The sequence below is a fragment of the Coregonus lavaretus genome (genome assembly GCF_964263955.1).
Source record: "Coregonus lavaretus genome assembly, contig: HAP1_SCAFFOLD_404, whole genome shotgun sequence".
In the NCBI taxonomy this organism is placed as follows: domain Eukaryota; kingdom Metazoa; phylum Chordata; class Actinopteri; order Salmoniformes; family Salmonidae; genus Coregonus; species Coregonus lavaretus.
In genome coordinates, this window is record NW_028160743.1 from 255,915 (window position 1) to 274,245 (window position 18,331).

An 18,331-nucleotide genomic window follows, 5' to 3' on the forward strand; every position below is an offset into this window, starting at 1 on the left:
CGCATACTACGGGTGGGTGTTGCTATGGTGACCAATGAGCTAAGATAAGGCGGGGATTTGCCTAGCAGTGATTTATAGATGACCTGGAGCCAGTGGGTTTGGCGACGAACATGTAGTGAGGGCCAGCCAACAAGAGCGTACAGGTCACAGTGGTGGGTAGTGTATGGGGCTTTGGTGACAAAACGGATGGCACTGTGATAGAATACATCCAATTTGCTGAGTAGAGTGTTGGAGGCTATTTAGTAAATGACATCGCCGAAGTCAAGGATCGGTAGGATAGTCAGTTTTACGAGGAAATGTTTGGCAGCATGAATGAAGGAGGCTTTGTTGCGAAATAGGAAGCCGATTCTAGATTTAACTTTGGATTGGAGATGCTTAATGTGAGTCTGGAAGGAGAGTTTACGGTCTAACCAGACACCTAGGTATTTGTAGTTGTCCACATATTCTAAGTCAGACCCGCCGAGAGTAGTGATTCTAGTCGGGTGGGCGGGTGCCAGCAGCGTTCGATTGAAAAGCATGCATTTAGTTTTACTAGTGTTTAAGAGCAGTTGGAGGCTACTGAAGGAGTGTTGTATGGCATTGAAGCTCGTTTGGAGGTTTGTTAACACCGTGTCCAATTTTTTTTATTTTCTTCTTATTTCACCTTTATTTAACCAGGTAACCATATTTTGATTTGTTTAACACTTTTTTGGTTACTACATGATTCCATATGTGTTATTTCATAGTTTTGATGTCTTCACTATTATTCTACAATGTAGAAAATAGTAAAAATAGAGAAAAACCCTGGAATGAGTAGGTGTGTATCAGTTCATATATATATCATATTTAGTAGTTGAGAAATAAATAAAGTATAGGAATGATCTTTTTAACAAAATCATTAAAACTGCTGATTTCCCCGCTGTGCATTAACTGCTTTTCAGGATGCATGTTTCTCTCCCCATCGTAACTTGAATGTGCCTCTAGGAATAGTTATCTCGCACAGAACACACAACAACAAGCCAACTAGACAAATAGATGAACTATTCTACTATGGGGTTGTCAGAACCAGTTTTAGCATCTTCAAAGTGCGCATCAGCAGAGCCTCAGATAAATGACTGTTCCAATCTATGAAGAAGGTGATAGATTGGAACATCCCTGAGTGAAGCCTGTGTGTAACTAACCACCTCCACAATCTTTCCCTCCCAGTATGTGAAGCTGATGAACTTTGAGGAGGAGGTGCGGGCGTATCGTGACCTGGACGGCTTCCTGGCCAGAGCTAGCATCCTATTGGACGAAACGGCGGCGGCGCTAGATGACGTTCTGAAGAGGATGTTGCATCACGTGGGGCAGGACAGCCACGCGGCAGAGCCAGGATGCAATTTTGAGGAGGTTATGAGCATGTTGTTCACCGACGCAGGAACTCAGGAGGTTAACGGTGAGCAACACACTACACAGCTCTCTATGAGGTCTATATGACAGGTTATAACTGGTTATGGCTGTTTAATGACAGGTTATGAGCATGTTGTTCACCGACGCAGGAACTCAGGAGGTTAACGGTAAGGAGCTCTATATGAGGTCTATATGAGGTCCCTATGTCAGGTTATAGAATTCTAATGGCAGGTTATTGACAGGTCAGGAGCATGTTGTTCACTGAAGCTGGAGCAGCTCTATCCTAATCATAACCTTGTACAGCTCTCTATTAAGTCTATATGATAGTTTATAACAGTCTAATGACAGGTTATGACAGTCTATATGATAGTTTATAACAGTCTAATGACAGGTTATGACAGTCTATATGATAGTTTATAACAGTCTAATGACAGGTTATGACAGTCTATATGATAGTTTATAACAGTCTATATGATAGTTTATAACAGTTTAATGACAGGTTACAACAGTGTAATGACAGGTTACAACAGAGATTGTGATGGATGGAGGGAGACGTGTTTTGAAATCTGATAAACTGAAGACAGGTGTAATATAATGATGATCCATATTTGGCATTATAATTTTCCCTCTCTCTCTCTTTCTCTGTCTATCTCTCTCCCTCTCCCCCTCTCCCTCTCTCTCCCTCCCTCCATCTCTCCCTCCCTCCCTCTCTCCCTCTCGCCTCCCTCTCTCCCGAGAGTCTTGTAACTCTCCCCCCCACTCTGGTGTATATATAACATAAGAGAGGTAATGAGGTAATGAGGAGGAGGAGACAGACGTGGGTTTTGTTGTGAGATGGTTTGTGTCGCCTCCAGACATCCTCTCTCTATCTCTGTCTGGGCCTGTTCTCTTTAGTGATTTATTGAGGGGGGGGGATATAGGGGGGGAAGGAGGGATATGGGGGGGAGGGAGGGATATAGGGGGGAGGGAGGGATATGGGGGGAGGGAGGGAGGGATATGGGGGGGAGGGAGGGAGGGATATGGGGGGGAGGGAGGGATATAGGGGGGGAAGGAGGGATATAGGGGGGAGGGAGGGATATAGGGGGGAGGGAGGGATATGGGGGGAGGGAGTGATATAGGGGGGGAAGGAGGGATATAGGGGGGAGGGAGGGATATAGGGGGGAGGGAGGGATATGGGGGGAGGGAGTGATATAGGGGGAGGGAGGGATATAGGGGGGAGGGAGGGATATAGGGGGGAGGGAGGGATATAGGGGGGAGGGAGGGAGGGAGGGATATGGGGGGGAGGGAGGGAGGGATATGGGGGGAAGGAGGGATATAGGGGGGAGGGAGGGATATAGGGGGGAGGGAGGGATATAGGGGGGAGGGAGGGATATGGGGGGGGATATGGGGGGAAGGAGGGATATAGGGGGGAGGGAGGGATATGGGGGGAGGGAGGGAGGGATATGGGGGGGAGGGAGGGATATGGGGGGGAGGGAGGGATATGGGGGGAAGGAGGGATATGGGGGGGAGGGAGGGATATAGGGGGGAGGGAGGGATATAGTGGGGAGGGAGGGAGGGAGGGAGGGATATGGGGGAGGGAGGGAGGGAGGGATATGGCGGAGGGAGGGAGGGATATGGGGGGGAGGGAGGGAGGGAGGGATATGGGGGGGAAGGAGGGATATAGGGGGGAGGGAGGGATATAGGGGGGAGGGAGGGATATGGGGGGGAGGGAGGGATATAGGGGGGAGGGAGGGATATGGGGGGAGGGAGGGATATAGGGGGGAGGGAGGGATATGGGGGGGAGGGAGGGAGGGATATGGGGGGGAGGGAGGGATATGGGGGGAAGGAGGGATATAGGGGGGAGGGAGGGATATGGGGGGGAGGGAGGGATATGGGGGGGAGGGAGGGATATAGTGGGGAGGGAGGGAGGGAGGGAGGGATATGGGGGAGGGAGGGAGGGAGGGATATGGCGGAGGGAGGGAGGGATATGGGGGGGAGGGAGGGAGGGAGGGATATGGGGGGGAAGGAGGGATATAGGGGGGAGGGAGGGATATAGGGGGGAGGGAGGGATATGGGGGGGAGGGAGGGATATAGGGGGGAGGGAGGGATATGGGGGGGAGGGAGGGAGGGATATAGGGGGGAGGGAGGGATATGGGGGGGAGGGAGGGATATTGGGGGAAGGAGGGATATAGGGGGGAGGGAGGGATATGGGGGGGAGGGAGGGATATGGGGGGGAGGGAGGGATATAGGGGGGAGGGAGGGATATAGGGGGGAGGGAGGGATATAGTGGGGAGGGAGGGAGGGAGGGAGGGATATGGGGGGAGGGAGGGAGGGAGGGATATGGCGGAGGGAGGGAGGGATATAGGGCGAAGGAGGGAGGGATATAGGGCGAAGGAGGGAGGGATATAGGGCGAGGGAGGGAGGGATACAGGGCGAGGGAGGGAGGGATACAGGGCGAGGGAAGGAGGGATACAGGGGGGAGGGAGGGAGGGAGGGATATGGGGGGAGGGAGGGAGGGATATGGGGGGGAAGGAAAGATATAGGGGGGAGGGAGGGATATGGGGGGGAGGGAGGGATATAGGGGGGAGGGATATGGGGGGAGGGAGGGATATAGGGGGGAGGGAGGGATATAGGGGGGAGGGAGGGATATGGGGGGGAGGGAGGGATATGGGGGGAGGGAGGGATATAGGGGGAAGGGAGGGATATGGGGGGGAGGGAGGGATATGGGGGGAGGGAGGGATATAGGGGGGAGGGAGGGATATGGGGGGGACGGAGGGATATGGGGGGGAGGGAGGGAGGGAGGGATATGGGGGGAGGGAGGGAGGGAGGGATATGGCGGAGGGAGGGATGGATACAGGGTGAGGGAGGGATACAGTGCGAGGGAGGGAGGGATATAGGGCGAGTGAGGGAGGGATACAGGGCGAGGGAGGAGGGATACAGGGCGAGGGAGGGAGGGATACAGGGGGGAGGGAGGGAGGGAGGGATATGGGGGGAGGGAGGGAGGGAGGGATATGGGGGAAGGAGGGATATAGGGGGGAGGGAGGGATATAGGGGGGAGGGAGAGATATGGGGGAGAGGGAGGGATATAGAGGGGAGGGAGGGATATAGGGGGGAGGGAGGGATATGGGGGGGAGGGAGGGAGGGATATAGGGGGGAGGGAGGGATATGGGGGGAAGGAGGGATATAGGGGGGAGGGAGGGATATGGGGGGGAGGGAGGGATATAGGGGGGAGGGAGGGATATAGGGGGGAGGGAGGGATATAGTGGGGAGGGAGGGAGGGAGGGAGGGAGGGATATGGGGGGAGGGAGGGAGGGAGGGATATGGCGGAGGGAGGGAGGGATATGGCGGAGGGAGGGAGGGATATAGGGCGAAGGAGGGAGGGATATAGGGCGAAGGAGGGAGGGATATAGGGCGAAGGAGGGAGGGATATAGGGCGAGGGAGGGAGGCATATAGGGCGAGGGAGGGAGGGATACAGGGCGAGGGAGGGAGGGATACAGGGCGAGGGAAGGAGGGATACAGGGGGGAGGGAGGGAGGGAGGGATATGGGGGGAGGGAGGGAGGGATATGGGGGGGAAGGAAAGATATAGGGGGGAGGGAGGGATATGGGGGGGAGGGAGGGATATAGGGGGGAGGGATATGGGGGGAGGGAGGGATATAGGGGGGAGGGAGGGATATGGGGGGGAGGGAGGGATATGGGGGGGAGGGAGGGATATAGGGGGAAGGGAGGGATATGGGGGGGAGGGAGGGATATGGGGGGAGGGAGGGATATAGGGGGGAGGGAGGGATATGGGGGGGACGGAGGGATATGGGGGGGAGGGAGGGAGGGAGGGATATGGGGGGAGGGAGGGAGGGAGGGATATGGCGGAGGGAGGGATGGATACAGGGTGAGGGAGGGATACAGTGCGAGGGAGGGAGGGATATAGGGCGAGTGAGGGAGGGATACAGGGCGAGGGAGGGAGGGATATAGGGCGAGTGAGGGAGGGATACAGGGCGAGGGAGGAGGGATACAGGGCGAGGGAGGGAGGGATACAGGGGGGAGGGAGGGAGGGAGGGATATGGGGGGGAGGGAGGGAGGGAGGGATATGGGGGAAGGAGGGATATAGGGGGGAGGGAGGGATATAGGGGGGAGGGAGAGATATGGGGGAGAGGGAGGGATATAGAGGGGAGGGAGGGATATAGGGGGGAGGGAGGGATATGGGGGGGAGGGAGGGAGGGATATAGGGGGGAGGGAGGGATATGGGGGGGAGGGAGGGATATGGGGGGAAGGAGGGATATAGGGGGGAGGGAGGGATATGGGGGGGAGGGAGGGATATGGGGGGGAGGGAGGGATATAGGGGGGAGGGAGGGATATAGGGGGGAGGGAGGGATATAGTGGGGAGGGAGGGAGGGAGGGAGGGATATGGGGGGAGGGAGGGAGGGAGGGATATGGCGGAGGGAGGGAGGGATATGGCGGAGGGAGGGAGGGATATAGGGCGAAGGAGGGAGGGATATAGGGCGAAGGAGGGAGGGATATAGGGCGAAGGAGGGAGGGATATAGGGCGAGGGAGGGAGGCATATAGGGCGAGGGAGGGAGGGATACAGGGCGAGGGAGGGAGGGATACAGGGCGAGGGAAGGAGGGATACAGGGGGGAGGGAGGGAGGGAGGGATATGGGGGGAGGGAGGGAGGGAGGGATATGGGGGGGAAGGAAAGATATAGGGGGGAGGGAGGGATATGGGGGGGAGGGAGGGATATAGGGGGGAGGGAGGGATATGGGGGGGAGGGAGGGATATGGGGGGAGGGAGGGATATAGGGGGGAGGGAGGGATATAGGGGGGAGGGAGGGATATGGGGGGAGGGAGGGATATGGGGGGAGGGAGGGATATAGGGGGGAGGGAGGGATATGGGGGGGAGGGAGGGATATGGGGGGAGGGAGGGATATAGGGGGGAGGGAGGGATATGGGGGGGACGGAGGGATATGGGGGGGAGGGAGGGAGGGAGGGAGGGAGGGATATGGGGGGAGGGAGGGAGGGAGGGATATGGCGGAGGGAGGGATGGATACAGGGTGAGGGAGGGATACAGTGCGAGGGAGGGAGGGATATAGGGCGAGGGAGGGAGGGATACAGGGCGAGGGAGGAGGGATACAGGGCGAGGGAGGGAGGGATACAGGGGGGAGGGAGGGAGGGAGGGATATGGGGGGGAGGGAGGGAGGGAGGGATATGGGGGAAGGAGGGATATAGGGGGGAGGGAGGGATATAGGGGGGAGGGAGAGATATGGGGGAGAGGGAGGGATATAGGGGGGAGGGAGGGATATGGGGGGGAGGGAGGGATATGGGGGGGGAAGGAGGGATATGGGGGGGAGGGAGGGAGGGATATGGGGGGGAGGGAGGGAGGGATATGGGGGGAGGGAGGGAGGGAGGGATATGGCGGAGGGAGGGATGGATACAGGGTGAGGGAGGGATACAGGGCGAAGGAGGGAGGGATATAGGGCGAAGGAGGGAGGGATACAGGGCGAGGGAGGAGGGATATAGGGAGAGGGAGGGAGGGATACAGGGCGAGGGAGGGAGGGATATAGGGCGAGGGAGGGAGGGATATAGGGCGAGGGATGGAGGGATACAGGGCGAGGGAGGGAGGGATATAGGCAGAGGGAGGGAGGGATACAGGCCGAGGGAGGGAGGGGGGGATATGGGGGGGAGGGAGGGATATGGGGATATGGGGGGAGGGAGGGATATGGGGGGGAGGGAGGGATATGGGGGGAAGGAGGGATATAGGGGGCGGGAGGGATATAGTGGGGAGGGAGGGAGGGAGGGATATGGGGGAGGGAGGGAGGGAGGGATATGGCGGAGGGAGGGGGGGATATAGGCGAAGGAGGGAGGGATATAGGGCGAAGGAGGGAGGGATATAGGGCGAAGGAGGGAGGGATATAGGGCGAGGGAGGGAGGCATATAGGGCGAGGGAGGGAGGGATACAGGGCGAGGGAGGGAGGGATACAGGGCGAGGGAAGGAGGGATACAGGGGGGAGGGAGGGAGGGATATGGGGGAGGGAGGGAGGGAGGGATATGGGGGGGAAGGAGGGATATAGGGGGGAGGGAGGGATATGGGGGGGAGGGAGGGATATAGGGGGGAGGGAGGGATATGGGGGGGAGGGAGGGATATGGGGGGAGGGAGGGATATAGGGGGAGGGAGGGATATGGGGGGAGGGAGGGATATGGGGGGAGGGAGGGATATGGGGGGGAGGGAGGGATATAGGGGGGGAGGGAGGGATATGGGGGGAGGGAGGGAGGGAGGGATATGGCGGAGGGAGGGATGGATACAGGGTGAGGGAGGGATACAGGGCGAGGGAGGGAGGTATATAGGGCGAGGGAGGGAGGGATACAGGGCGAGGGAGGAGGGATACAGGGCGAGGGAGGGAGGGATACAGGGGGGAGGGAGGGAGGGAGGGATATGGGGGGGAGGGAGGGAGGGAGGGATATGGGGGAAGGAGGGATATAGGGGGGAGGGAGGGATATAGGGGGGAGGGAGGGAGGGAGGGATATGGGAGGGAGAGAGGGAGGGAGGGATATGGGGGGGAAGGAGGGATATAGGGGGGGAAGGAGGGATATAGGGGGGAGGGAGGGATATAGGGGGGAGGGAGAGATATGGGGGAGAGGGAGGGATATAGGGGGGGGAGGGAGGGATATGGGGGGGGAAGGAGGGATATAGGGGGGAGGGAGGGATATAGGGGGGAGGGAGGGATATAGGGGGGAGGGAGGGATATGGGGGGGAGGGAGGGATATGGGGGGGAGGGAGGGAGGGAGGGATATGGGGGGAGGGAGGGAGGGAGGGATATGGCGGAGGGAGGGATGGATACAGGGTGAGGGAGGGATACAGGGCGAAGGAGGGAGGGATATAGGGCGAAGGAGGGAGGGATACAGGGCGAGGGAGGGAGGGATATAGGGAGAGGGAGGGAGGAATACAGGGCGAGGGAGGGAGGGATATAGGGCGAGGGAGCGAGGGATATAGGGCGAGGGATGGAGGGATACAGGGCGAGGGAGGGAGGGATATAGGCCGAGGGAGGGAGGGATACAGGCCGAGGGAGGGAGGGATATAGGGCGAGGGAGGGAGGGATACAGGGTGAGGGAGGGATACAGGGCGAGGGAGGGAGGGATACAGGGCGAGGGAGGGAGGGAGGGATACAGGGCGAAGGAGGGAGGGATATAGGGCGAAGGAGGGAGGGATATAGGGCGAAGGAGGGAGGGATATAGGGCGAGGGAGGGAGGGATACAGGGCGAGGAAGGGAGGGATACAGGGTGAGGGAGGGAGGGATACAGGGCGAGGGAGGGAGGGATACAGGGTGAAGGAGGGAGGGATACAGGGCGAAGGAGGGAGGGATATAGGGCGAGGGAGGGAGGGATATAGGGCAATGGAGGGAGGGATACAGGGCGAGGGAGGGAGGGATATAGGGCGAGGGAGGGAGGGATATAGGGCGAGGGAGGGAGGGATACAGGGCGAGGGAGGGAGGGATATAGGGCGAGGGAAGGAGGGATATAGGGCGAGGGAGGGAGGGATACAGGACGAGGGAGGGAGGGATATAGGGCGAGGGAGGGAGGGATACAGGGAGAGGGAGGGATACAGGGCGAAGGAGGGAGGGATATAGGGCGAAGGAGGGAGGGATATAGGGCAAGGGAGGGAGGGATATAGGGCGAGGGAGGGAGGGAGGGATATAGGGCGAGGGAGGGAGGGATATAGGGCGAAGGAGGGAGGGATATAGGGCGAGGGAGGGAGGGATATAGGGCGAGGGAGGGAGGGTAACAGGGCGAGGGAGGGAGGGATACAGGGAGAGGGAGGGAGGGATACAGGGCGAGGGAGGGAGGGAGGGATACAGGGCGAAGGAGGGAGGGATATAGGGCGAAGGAGGGAGGGATATAGGGCGAGGGAGGGAGGGATACAGGGCGAGGGAGGGAGGGATACAGGGCGAGGGAGGGAGGGATACAGGGCGAGGGAGGGAGGGATACAGGGCGAGGGAGGGAGGGATACAGGTCGAGGGAGGGAGGGATACAGGGCGAAGGAGGGAGGGATATAGGGCGAGGGAGGGAGGGATACAGGGAGAGGGAGGGAGGGAGGGATATAGGGCGAGGGAGGGAGGGATATAGGGCGAGGGAGGGAGGGATACAGGGCGAGGGAGGGAGGGATACAGGGCGAAGGAGGGAGGGATACAGGGTGAGGGAGGGAGGGATACAGGGCGAGGGAGGGAGGGAGGGAGGGAGGGAGGGAGGGACGGAGGGATACAGGGCGAGGGAGGGAGGGATATAGGGCGAGGGAGGGAGGGATACAGGGCGAGGGAGGGAGGGATATAGGGCGAGGGAGGGAGGGATACAGGGTGAGGGAGGGAGGGATACAGGGCGAGGGAGGGAGGGATACAGGGCGAAGGAGGGAGGGATATAGGGCGAAGGAGGGAGGGATATAGGGCGAAGGAGGGAGGGATACAGGGCGAAGGAGGGAGGGATATAGGGCGAAGGAGGGAGGGATACAGGGCGAAGGAGGGAGGGATATAGGGCGAAGGAGGGAGGGATACAGGGCGAAGGAGGGAGGGATACAGGGCGAAGGAGGGAGGGATACAGGGCGAAGGAGGGAGGGATACAGGGCCAGGAATGAGGGATACAGGGATTGTGTTTTAGAGCCTAATCATGACTGGCTGCCACTGGAAACCCAGTCCAGTCCAGTCCGCTGTGGTTGTATCAAGGCTCTTGTTGAACACTGTTTCATTATTTGTTTTGTGTATTGAAAATCTTACATCTTCAAGTTACCTGTGCATGCATGTGTGTGTGTGTGTGTGCATGTGCGTGTGCGTGTGTGTGTGTGTGTGTATGAACAACACCGCCACAATCCTCTAACCCCCTGTCTGTCCCCCCTGTGTGTCCCCCCTGTGTGTCCCCTCTGTCTGTCCCCCCTGTCTGTCACCCCTGTCCGTCCCCCCCTGTCTGTCCCCCCTGTCTGTCCCCCCTGTCTGTCCCCCCTGTCTGTCCCCCCTGTCTGTCCCCCCCTGTCTGTCCCCCCCTGTCCGTCCCCCCCTGTCTGTCCCCTCTGTCTGTCCCCCCTGTCTGTCCCCTCTGTCTGTCCCCCCTGTCTGTCCCCCCTGTCTGTCCCCCATGTCCCCCCTGTCTGTCCCCTCTGTCTGTCCCCCCTGTCTGTCCCCCCTGTCCCCTCTGTCTGCCCCCCCTGTCTGTCCCCTCTGTCTGTCCCCCCTGTCTGTCCCCCCTGTCTGTCCCCCCTGTCTGTCCCCCCTGTCTGTCCCCCCTGTCCCCCCTGTCTGTCCCCCCTGTCTGTCCCCCCTGTCTGTCCCCTCTGTCTGTCCCCTCTGTCTGTCCCCCCTGTCTGTCCCCCCTGTCTGTCCCCCCTGTCCCCTCTGTCTGTCCCCCCTGTCTGTCCCCCCTGTCCCCTCTGTCTGTCCCCCCTGTCTGTCCCCTCTGTCTGTCCCCCCTGTCTGTCCCCCCTGTCTGTCCCCCCTGTCTGTCCCCCCTGTCTGTCCCCTCTGTCTGTCCCCCCTGCAGTCCACCTGGTATCGGAGACTATCCAGGGAGTGACAGCCACCACCACTGGGATCCAGTACCAACAGTCCTGGCTGTGTATCCTGTAAGGTTCCCCAACTGGCGGCCCGAGGGTGATTTTATTCGGCCCCCTAAGTTTTCTGAAGAAATGTTTTTTTTTTTTTTTTTTTTTTTATTGTTAGAAAAAACCCCGCAAATCAGCTCAGTGTGATTGTCCTTTAGGAGAGATACAGATCCTTCAGAAAGTATTCCTACTCCCTTAATTATTCAACATTTTATTGTTACAGCCTGAATTCAAAATTGATTAAGTAGATTTTTTTTCATCATCCATCTACATACAATACCCTATAATGACAAAGTGAAAACATGTTTTTAGAAAATTGTGCTAATTTATTGAAAATGAACTACACACATACCTCATTTACATAAGAATTCACACCCAATTCAATACTTTGATGAATCACCTTTGGTAGCGATTACAGCTGTGAGTCTTTCTGGGTAAGTCTCTAAGAGCTTTCCACACCTGGATTGTGCAACATTTGCCCATTATTATTTTCATAATTCTTCAAGCTCTGTCAAATTGGTTGTTGATCATTGCTAGACAACCATTTTCAGGTTTTGCCATAGATTTTCAAGTAGATTTAAATCAAAACTGTAACTAGGCCACTCAGGAACATTCACTGTCTTCTTGGTAAGCAACTCCAGTGTAGATTTGGCCTTGTGTTTTAGGTTATTGTCCTGCTGAAAGGTGAATTCATCTCCCAGTGTCTGGTGGAAAGCAGACTGAACCAGGTTTTCCTCTAGGATTTTCCCTGTGCTTAGCTCCATTCCGTTTCTTTTTTATCCTGAATAACTCCTTAACAATTACAAGTATACCCATAGCATAACGCAGCCACCAACATGCTTGAAAATAGTGGTACTCAGGGATGTGTTGTGTTGGATTTGCCCTAAACATAATACTCTGTATTCAGGACAAAAAGTTCATTTCTTTGCCACATTTTTTTCAGTATTACTTTAGTACCTTGTTGCAAACAGGATGTATGTTTTGGAATATTTGTATTCTTTTTATCACTCTGTCATTTAGGTTAGTATTTTGGAGTAACTACAATGTTGTTGATTCATCCTCAGTTTTCTCCTATCACAGCCATTAAACTCTGTAACTGTTTTAAAGTCACCATTGGCCTCTTGGTGAAATCCCTGAGCAGTTTACTTCCTCTCCAGCAACTGAGTTAGGAAGGACGCCTGTATCTTTGTAGTGACTGGGTGTATTGATACACCATCCAAAGTGTAATTAATAACTTCACCATATATTCAATGTCTGCTTTTTGTTTTTACTAATCTATCAATAGGTGCCCTTCTTTGCGAGGCATTGGAAAATCTCCCTGGTCTTTGTGGTTTAATCTGTGTTTGAAATTCACTGCTCGACTGAGGGACCTTACAGATAATTGTATGCATGGGGTACAGAGATGAGGTAGTCATTCAAAAATCATGTTAAACACTATTATTGCACACAGAGTGAGTCCATGCAACTTATTATGTGATTTGTTCAGCAAATGTTTTACTCCTGAACGTATTTAGGCTTACCATAACAAAGGGGTTGAATACTTATTGACTCAAGACATTTCAGCTTTTCATTTGTAATTAATTTGTAACAATTTCCTGTTAGACACAGGGACCTGTTAGACACAGGCGTAACCTTGGGAGCAAAAACGTAACACCACCTTGGAGTCGCCAGGCGCGAACTCCAAACAGGAAGTACTGAAAGCGCGTGGAGATCAAATCAAATCAAATCAAATTGTATTGGTCACATGCGCCGAATACAACAGGTGCAGACATTACAGTGAAATGCTTACTTACAGCCCTTAACCAACAGTGCATTTATTTTAAACAAAAAAAAGTAAAAATAAAACAACAACAAAAAAAAGTGTTGAGAAAAAAAAGAGCAGAAATAAAATAAAGTGACAGTAGGGAGGCTATATATACAGGGGGGTACCGTTGCAGAGTCAATGTGCGGGGGCACCGGCTAGTTGAGGTAGTTGAGGTAATATGTACATGTGGGTAGAGTTAAAGTGACTATGCATAAATACTTAACAGAGTAGCAGCAGCGTAAAAAGGATGGGGTGGGGGGGCAGTGCAAATAGTCCGGGTAGCCATGATTAGCTGTTCAGGAGTCTTATGGCTTGGGGGTAGAAGCTGTTGAGAAGTCTTTTGGACCTAGACTTGGCACTCCGGTACCGCTTGCCGTGCGGTAGCAGAGAGAACAGTCTATGACTAGGGTGGCTGGAGTCTTTGACAATTTTGAGGGCCTTCCTCTGACACCGCCTGGTATAGAGGTCCTGGATGGCAGGAAGCTTTGCCCCAGTGATGTACTGGGCCGTACGCACTACCCTCTGTAGTGCCTTGCGGTCGGAGGCCAAGCAGTTGCCATACCAGGCGGTGATGCAACCAGTCAGGATGCTCTCGATGGTGCAGCTGTAGAATTTTTTGAGGATCTGAGGACCCATGCCAAATCTTTTCAGTCTCCTGAGGGGGAATAGGCTTTGTCGTGCCCTCTACACGACTGTCTTGGTGTGTTTGGACCATGATAGTTCGTTGGTGATGTGGACACCAAGGAACTTGAAGCTCTCAACCTGTTCCACTACAGCCCCGTCGATGAGAATGGGGGCGTGCTCAGTCCTCTTTTTTTTCCTGTAGTCCACAATCATCTCCTTTGTCTTGGTCACGTTGAGGGAGAGGTTGTTGTCCTGGCACCACACGGCCAGATCTCTGACCTCCTCCCTATAGGCTGTCTCATCGTTGTCGGTGATCAGGCCTACCTACCACTGTTGTGTCGTCGGCAAACTTAATGATGGTGTTGGAGTCGTGCCTGGCCATGCAGTCATGGGTGAACAGAGAGTACAGGAGGGGACTGAGCACGCACCCCTGAGGGGCCCCCGTGTTGAGGATCAGTGTGGCAGATGTGTTGTTACCTACCCTTACCACCTGGGGGCGGCCCGTCAGGAAGTCCAGGATCCAGTTGCAGAGGGAGGTGTTTAGTCCCAGGATCCTTAGCTTAGTGATGAGCTTAGAGGTACCAACGTGCTTTGCCGATGCCAAGGCCATGAGCAGGGCAGTATTGTAGGAAAGGACCTTCAGGTCCATGGACTCCATTGGTTCAAACGGAGGCTCACACAGAGCATGGCTGCCATATGTACTTTCACTGTGGAAAAACAAAGGCCCTGCTCAAAAAGCTCTTGTAAGAAAAGTCCTTTAACCTGACACCAACTCTCTACTTATATGTATACAACCTTCTTCTGTATAGTCGTAATCATGTTCGAGGTATGCAACAGCAGTGACGGGGTCTCTCCAAGGAGTCAACGCCCTTCGGCACGGCCGGGATACCTTGAGCAACCGATGGCAGTGGCGAGATGCGTCTAGACGTGTAGCAATCAGCCAGCGCTGAAGCAGACACATCAACAGAAGTCCCAGAGGAACCGTACCAGACAGACCTAGAATGGGACCCTCCTCTGTTGGGACAAAAATGCATGATTCAGAACCGAGTCCAGAACGAGACCCAGAAACTAAATGCACTGAGCCGGAAGTCAAACAACTTTTTTTTTGAATCACTATGAACCCCAGAGACTGAATACGGAAACCAGCGTGGCAGTGTGGAGCTCCACCTGCTATGACCAGCCAATCATCCAGATAGGCCAATACTCTGATCCACTGGCACCGCACCAGTACCAAAGCCGCCTCCACCTCCGTTTCTGATCCTGAAAGGCAGGACCAGAAACTCGTAGGCCACACCCTCGAAATGAAACCGCCAAAACTTTCTGTGGGGAGGATGTATAGCCACATGAAAATACACATCGTTCAGATCTATGGACGCGTACCAATCGCTGGGGCCTACCGACTGCAATAGCCGGTGAAGTGTGAGCATTTTGAACTTAGGTGCTTGTTTAAAACATGCAAGTTCAGGATGGGGCGCAACATTCCATCGCTCTTGGGAACTAAGAGGTACCGGCTGCACCAAACACTCTGCACTTCGGAGACGGGGACCACCCAAATAGCCTGCTTTTGAAGATGATGTGTTATAACCTGTATTATGTGTTATAACCTGTGTGATGTGTTATAACCTCTGCATGATATGTTATAACCTTTGCATGATGTGTTATAACCTCGGTATGATGCGTTATAATCTGTGTGATGTGTTATAATCTGTGTGTGTTATAACCTGTATGATATGTTATAACCTCGGTATGATGTTATAACCTCGGTATGATATGTTATAACCTCGGTATGATGTGTTATAACCTCTGTATGATATGTTATAACCTCGGTATGATGTGTTATAACATCTGTATGATGTGTTATAACCTCTGTATGATATGTTATAACCTCTGTATGATATGTTATAACCTCTGTATGATATGTTAGAACCTCTGTATGATGTGTTAGAACCTCTGTATGACGTGTTATAACATCGGTATGATGTGTTATAACATCGGTATGATGTGTTATAACCTGTGTGGTGTGTTAGAACCTCTGTATGATGTGTTATAACCTGTGTGGTGTGTTATAACCTCTGTATGATGTGTTATAACCTGTGTGGTGTGTTATAACCTCTGTATGATGTGTTATCTGTGTTCCAGCTGCAATGTGAAAAGTCTCCAGAGACGTCATGTCTGTATCTCTCGTCTGGAGCGGCCTCAGAACTGGGGACAGAACTGCTGTGAAGTCCGTTATGTCATCCTCATCCTGGCACCACTCAGAATGGTAACTATGTCATCCTCATCCTGGCACCACTCAGAATGGTAACTATGTCATCCTTTACAAACCCTTTACTTTCCATCCAGCCTTTCCTTTATGCTTCAGTCTGATGGTCTAACCTCAACCCCTTTTTCTCCTCAAATTTATAATAATAATAATAATAATATGCCATTTAGCAGACGCTTTTATCCAAAGCGACTTACAGTCATGCGTGCATACATTTTTGTGTATTGGTGGTCCCGGGGATCGAACCCACTACCTTGGCGTTACAAGCGCCGTGCTCTACCAGCTGAGCTACAGAGGACCACATTTGTCTCCTCTTTGCCCAACTCATCAGTATCACCTTATCTAGAGTTGGGCAATATAAAGCCATATCACCATAAATTGACTAATTTCTTGCGATAACGATAAATCTGCGATAAATTATGATAAATTATTTTGGGAAAGAGTGTGCCAAGAGTGTGCAAAGCTGTCATCAAGGCAAAGGGTGGATACTTTGAAGAATCTAAAATATAACATGATTCTACATGATTCTATATGTGTTATTTCATAGTTTTGATGTCTTCACTGTTATTCCACAATGTAGAAAATAGTTTAAAAAATAAAGAAAAACCCTGGAATGAGTAGCTGTGTCCAAACTTTTGACTGGTACTGTATGTATATATTTTATGGACAGTTACTTTCCATTAGCAGCTCAGGACCATTTTTATTCCAGAGACAACTGAGATGGTAGCCTAGCATTCAGAATGTAAGCTGTTTCATCTAGCAACCTGTCAAAATAGGATCGAAAATGATCCGATTTCTAGAACTGCCACAGGCCCCAAAAAATATGCCCCCAAACAAATGGACGCACTGACAGCATTGCAAATGCTGCAGAATTTAGATGAGCTGGAGTTGGATGGAAGATCAGATATTGAGCTTGAAATCATCTGATTCTGATGTTGACTTCGAGCCTCTGCCTCCGATGCCTGAGCCTCGCCGCAGAAAAACCATAACAGGGCCAACTGAGACGGTGATCCCAACTGCCACGGTGAGACAGGAGTCTGGCAGGGATGGCACGGTTTGGGTAGAAAAGAGTGACGAGAGCACAACAGAAAGGCCCAGAATATTCTCCCAGAGAGAGCAGGCCCTACACTTCGCACTACCAGAATATTCTCCCAGAGAGAGCAGGCCCTACACTTCACACTACCAGAATATTCTCCCAGAGAGAGCAGGCCCTACACTTCACACTACCAGAATATTCTCCCAGAGAGAGCAGGCCCTACACTTCACACTACCAGAATATTCTCCCAGAGAGAGCAGGCCCTACACTTCACACTACCAGAATATTCTCCCAGAGAGAGCAGGCCCTACACTTCACACTACCAGAATATTCTCCCAGAGAGAGCAGGCCCTACACTTCACACTACCAGAATATTCTCCCAGAGAGAGCAGGCCCTACACTTCACACTACCAGAATATTCTCCCAGAGAGAGCAGGCCCTACACTTCGCACTACCAGAATATTCTCCCAGAGAGAGCAGGCCCTACACTTCACACTACCAGAATATTCTCCCAGAGAGAGCAGGCCCTACACTTCACACTACCAGAATATTCTCCCAGAGAGAGCAGGCCCTACACTTCACACTACCAGAATATTCTTCCAGAGACAAATTGCCAGCGCACTCAACATTTTTGTTGTTGTTTATGTGACAGATGTTATGTTGCAGCACATCAGAGATTGTACTGTCGCTCATTAGCACAGAAAAGGAAACAGTGCGTGGGACATGTCTATGTATGAACTCTAAACATTTATTGCACTCTTCTATGTCCTCGGCACAGGGGGTTGGTGGCACCTTAATTGGGGAGGACGGGATCTTGGTAATTGCTGGAGCGGAATAGGTGGAATGGTATCAAGTACATCAAACGTGTTTGATGCCGTTCCATTTACTCCGTTCCAGCCATTATTATAAGCCATCCTCCCCTCAGCAGCCTCCACTGGTCCTCGGGGCATATGGCAGAAAGAGCATGGATGTGGACTCATTTCCGTCTGATAGGGGTCAGAGAGACCATGCAACAGAGAGATTATCAACACCTGTCTCAGAGAGACTATCAACACCTGCGTTTGATGATAAGGTGACAAGACCAATACGCGTGCAGACAGACTAGTTCACCGCCGTCTCAGACATTGCTTGTTACAAGCCAGAAGAGAACATAACTGTTGGAGAGCAACTGTTCACAACCAAGGCTTAGTGCCATTTTACCCAATACATGGCCAACAAACCGGACAAATTTGGAATTAAGTTTTGGTTAGCCGCCGATGTCGAAACCAAGTACTTTCCTTAGTGGCTTTCCATATCAGGGGAAAAATGAAACCAGGCCAGTGGGTGAGCGACTGTCTGAGACTGTGGCTTTGAGATGGTGGTGCGCAGGGCTCTCCAGCGGGTGGTGCGGTCAGTCCAAAGCATCACCGGGGGCACACTGCCTGCCCTCCAGGACACCTACAGCACCCGATGTCACAGGAAAGCCAAAAAGACAATCAAGGACATCAACCACCCGAGCCACTGCCTGTTCACCCCGTTATCATCCAGAAGACGAGGTCAGTACAGGTGCATCAAAGCTGGGACAGAGAGAATGAAAAACAGCTTCTATCTCAAGGCCATCAGACTGTTAAATAGCCATCACTAGGCAGCTTCCACCCGGTTACGCAACCCTGCACCTTAGAGGCTGCTGCCCCATATACATAGACTTG

General features: G+C 53.7%; 1 protein-coding gene across 1 annotated transcript in view; it reads left to right on the forward strand.

The window, feature by feature from the left end:
- LOC311121494 (solute carrier family 4 member 11-like) overlaps positions 1-18,331 on the forward strand; it is a gene marked incomplete at both ends in the record, with an annotated part of 170,904 nt that overhangs the window by 63,824 nt on the left and 88,749 nt on the right. Inside the window, 3 exons of the mRNA XM_084195976.1 lie at positions 1,186-1,414; positions 10,856-10,937; positions 15,484-15,607. Coding sequence (XP_084052102.1) covers positions 1,186-1,414; positions 10,856-10,937; positions 15,484-15,607 — 435 coding nt within the window. The remainder of the gene's footprint in view (positions 1-1,185; positions 1,415-10,855; positions 10,938-15,483; positions 15,608-18,331) is intronic.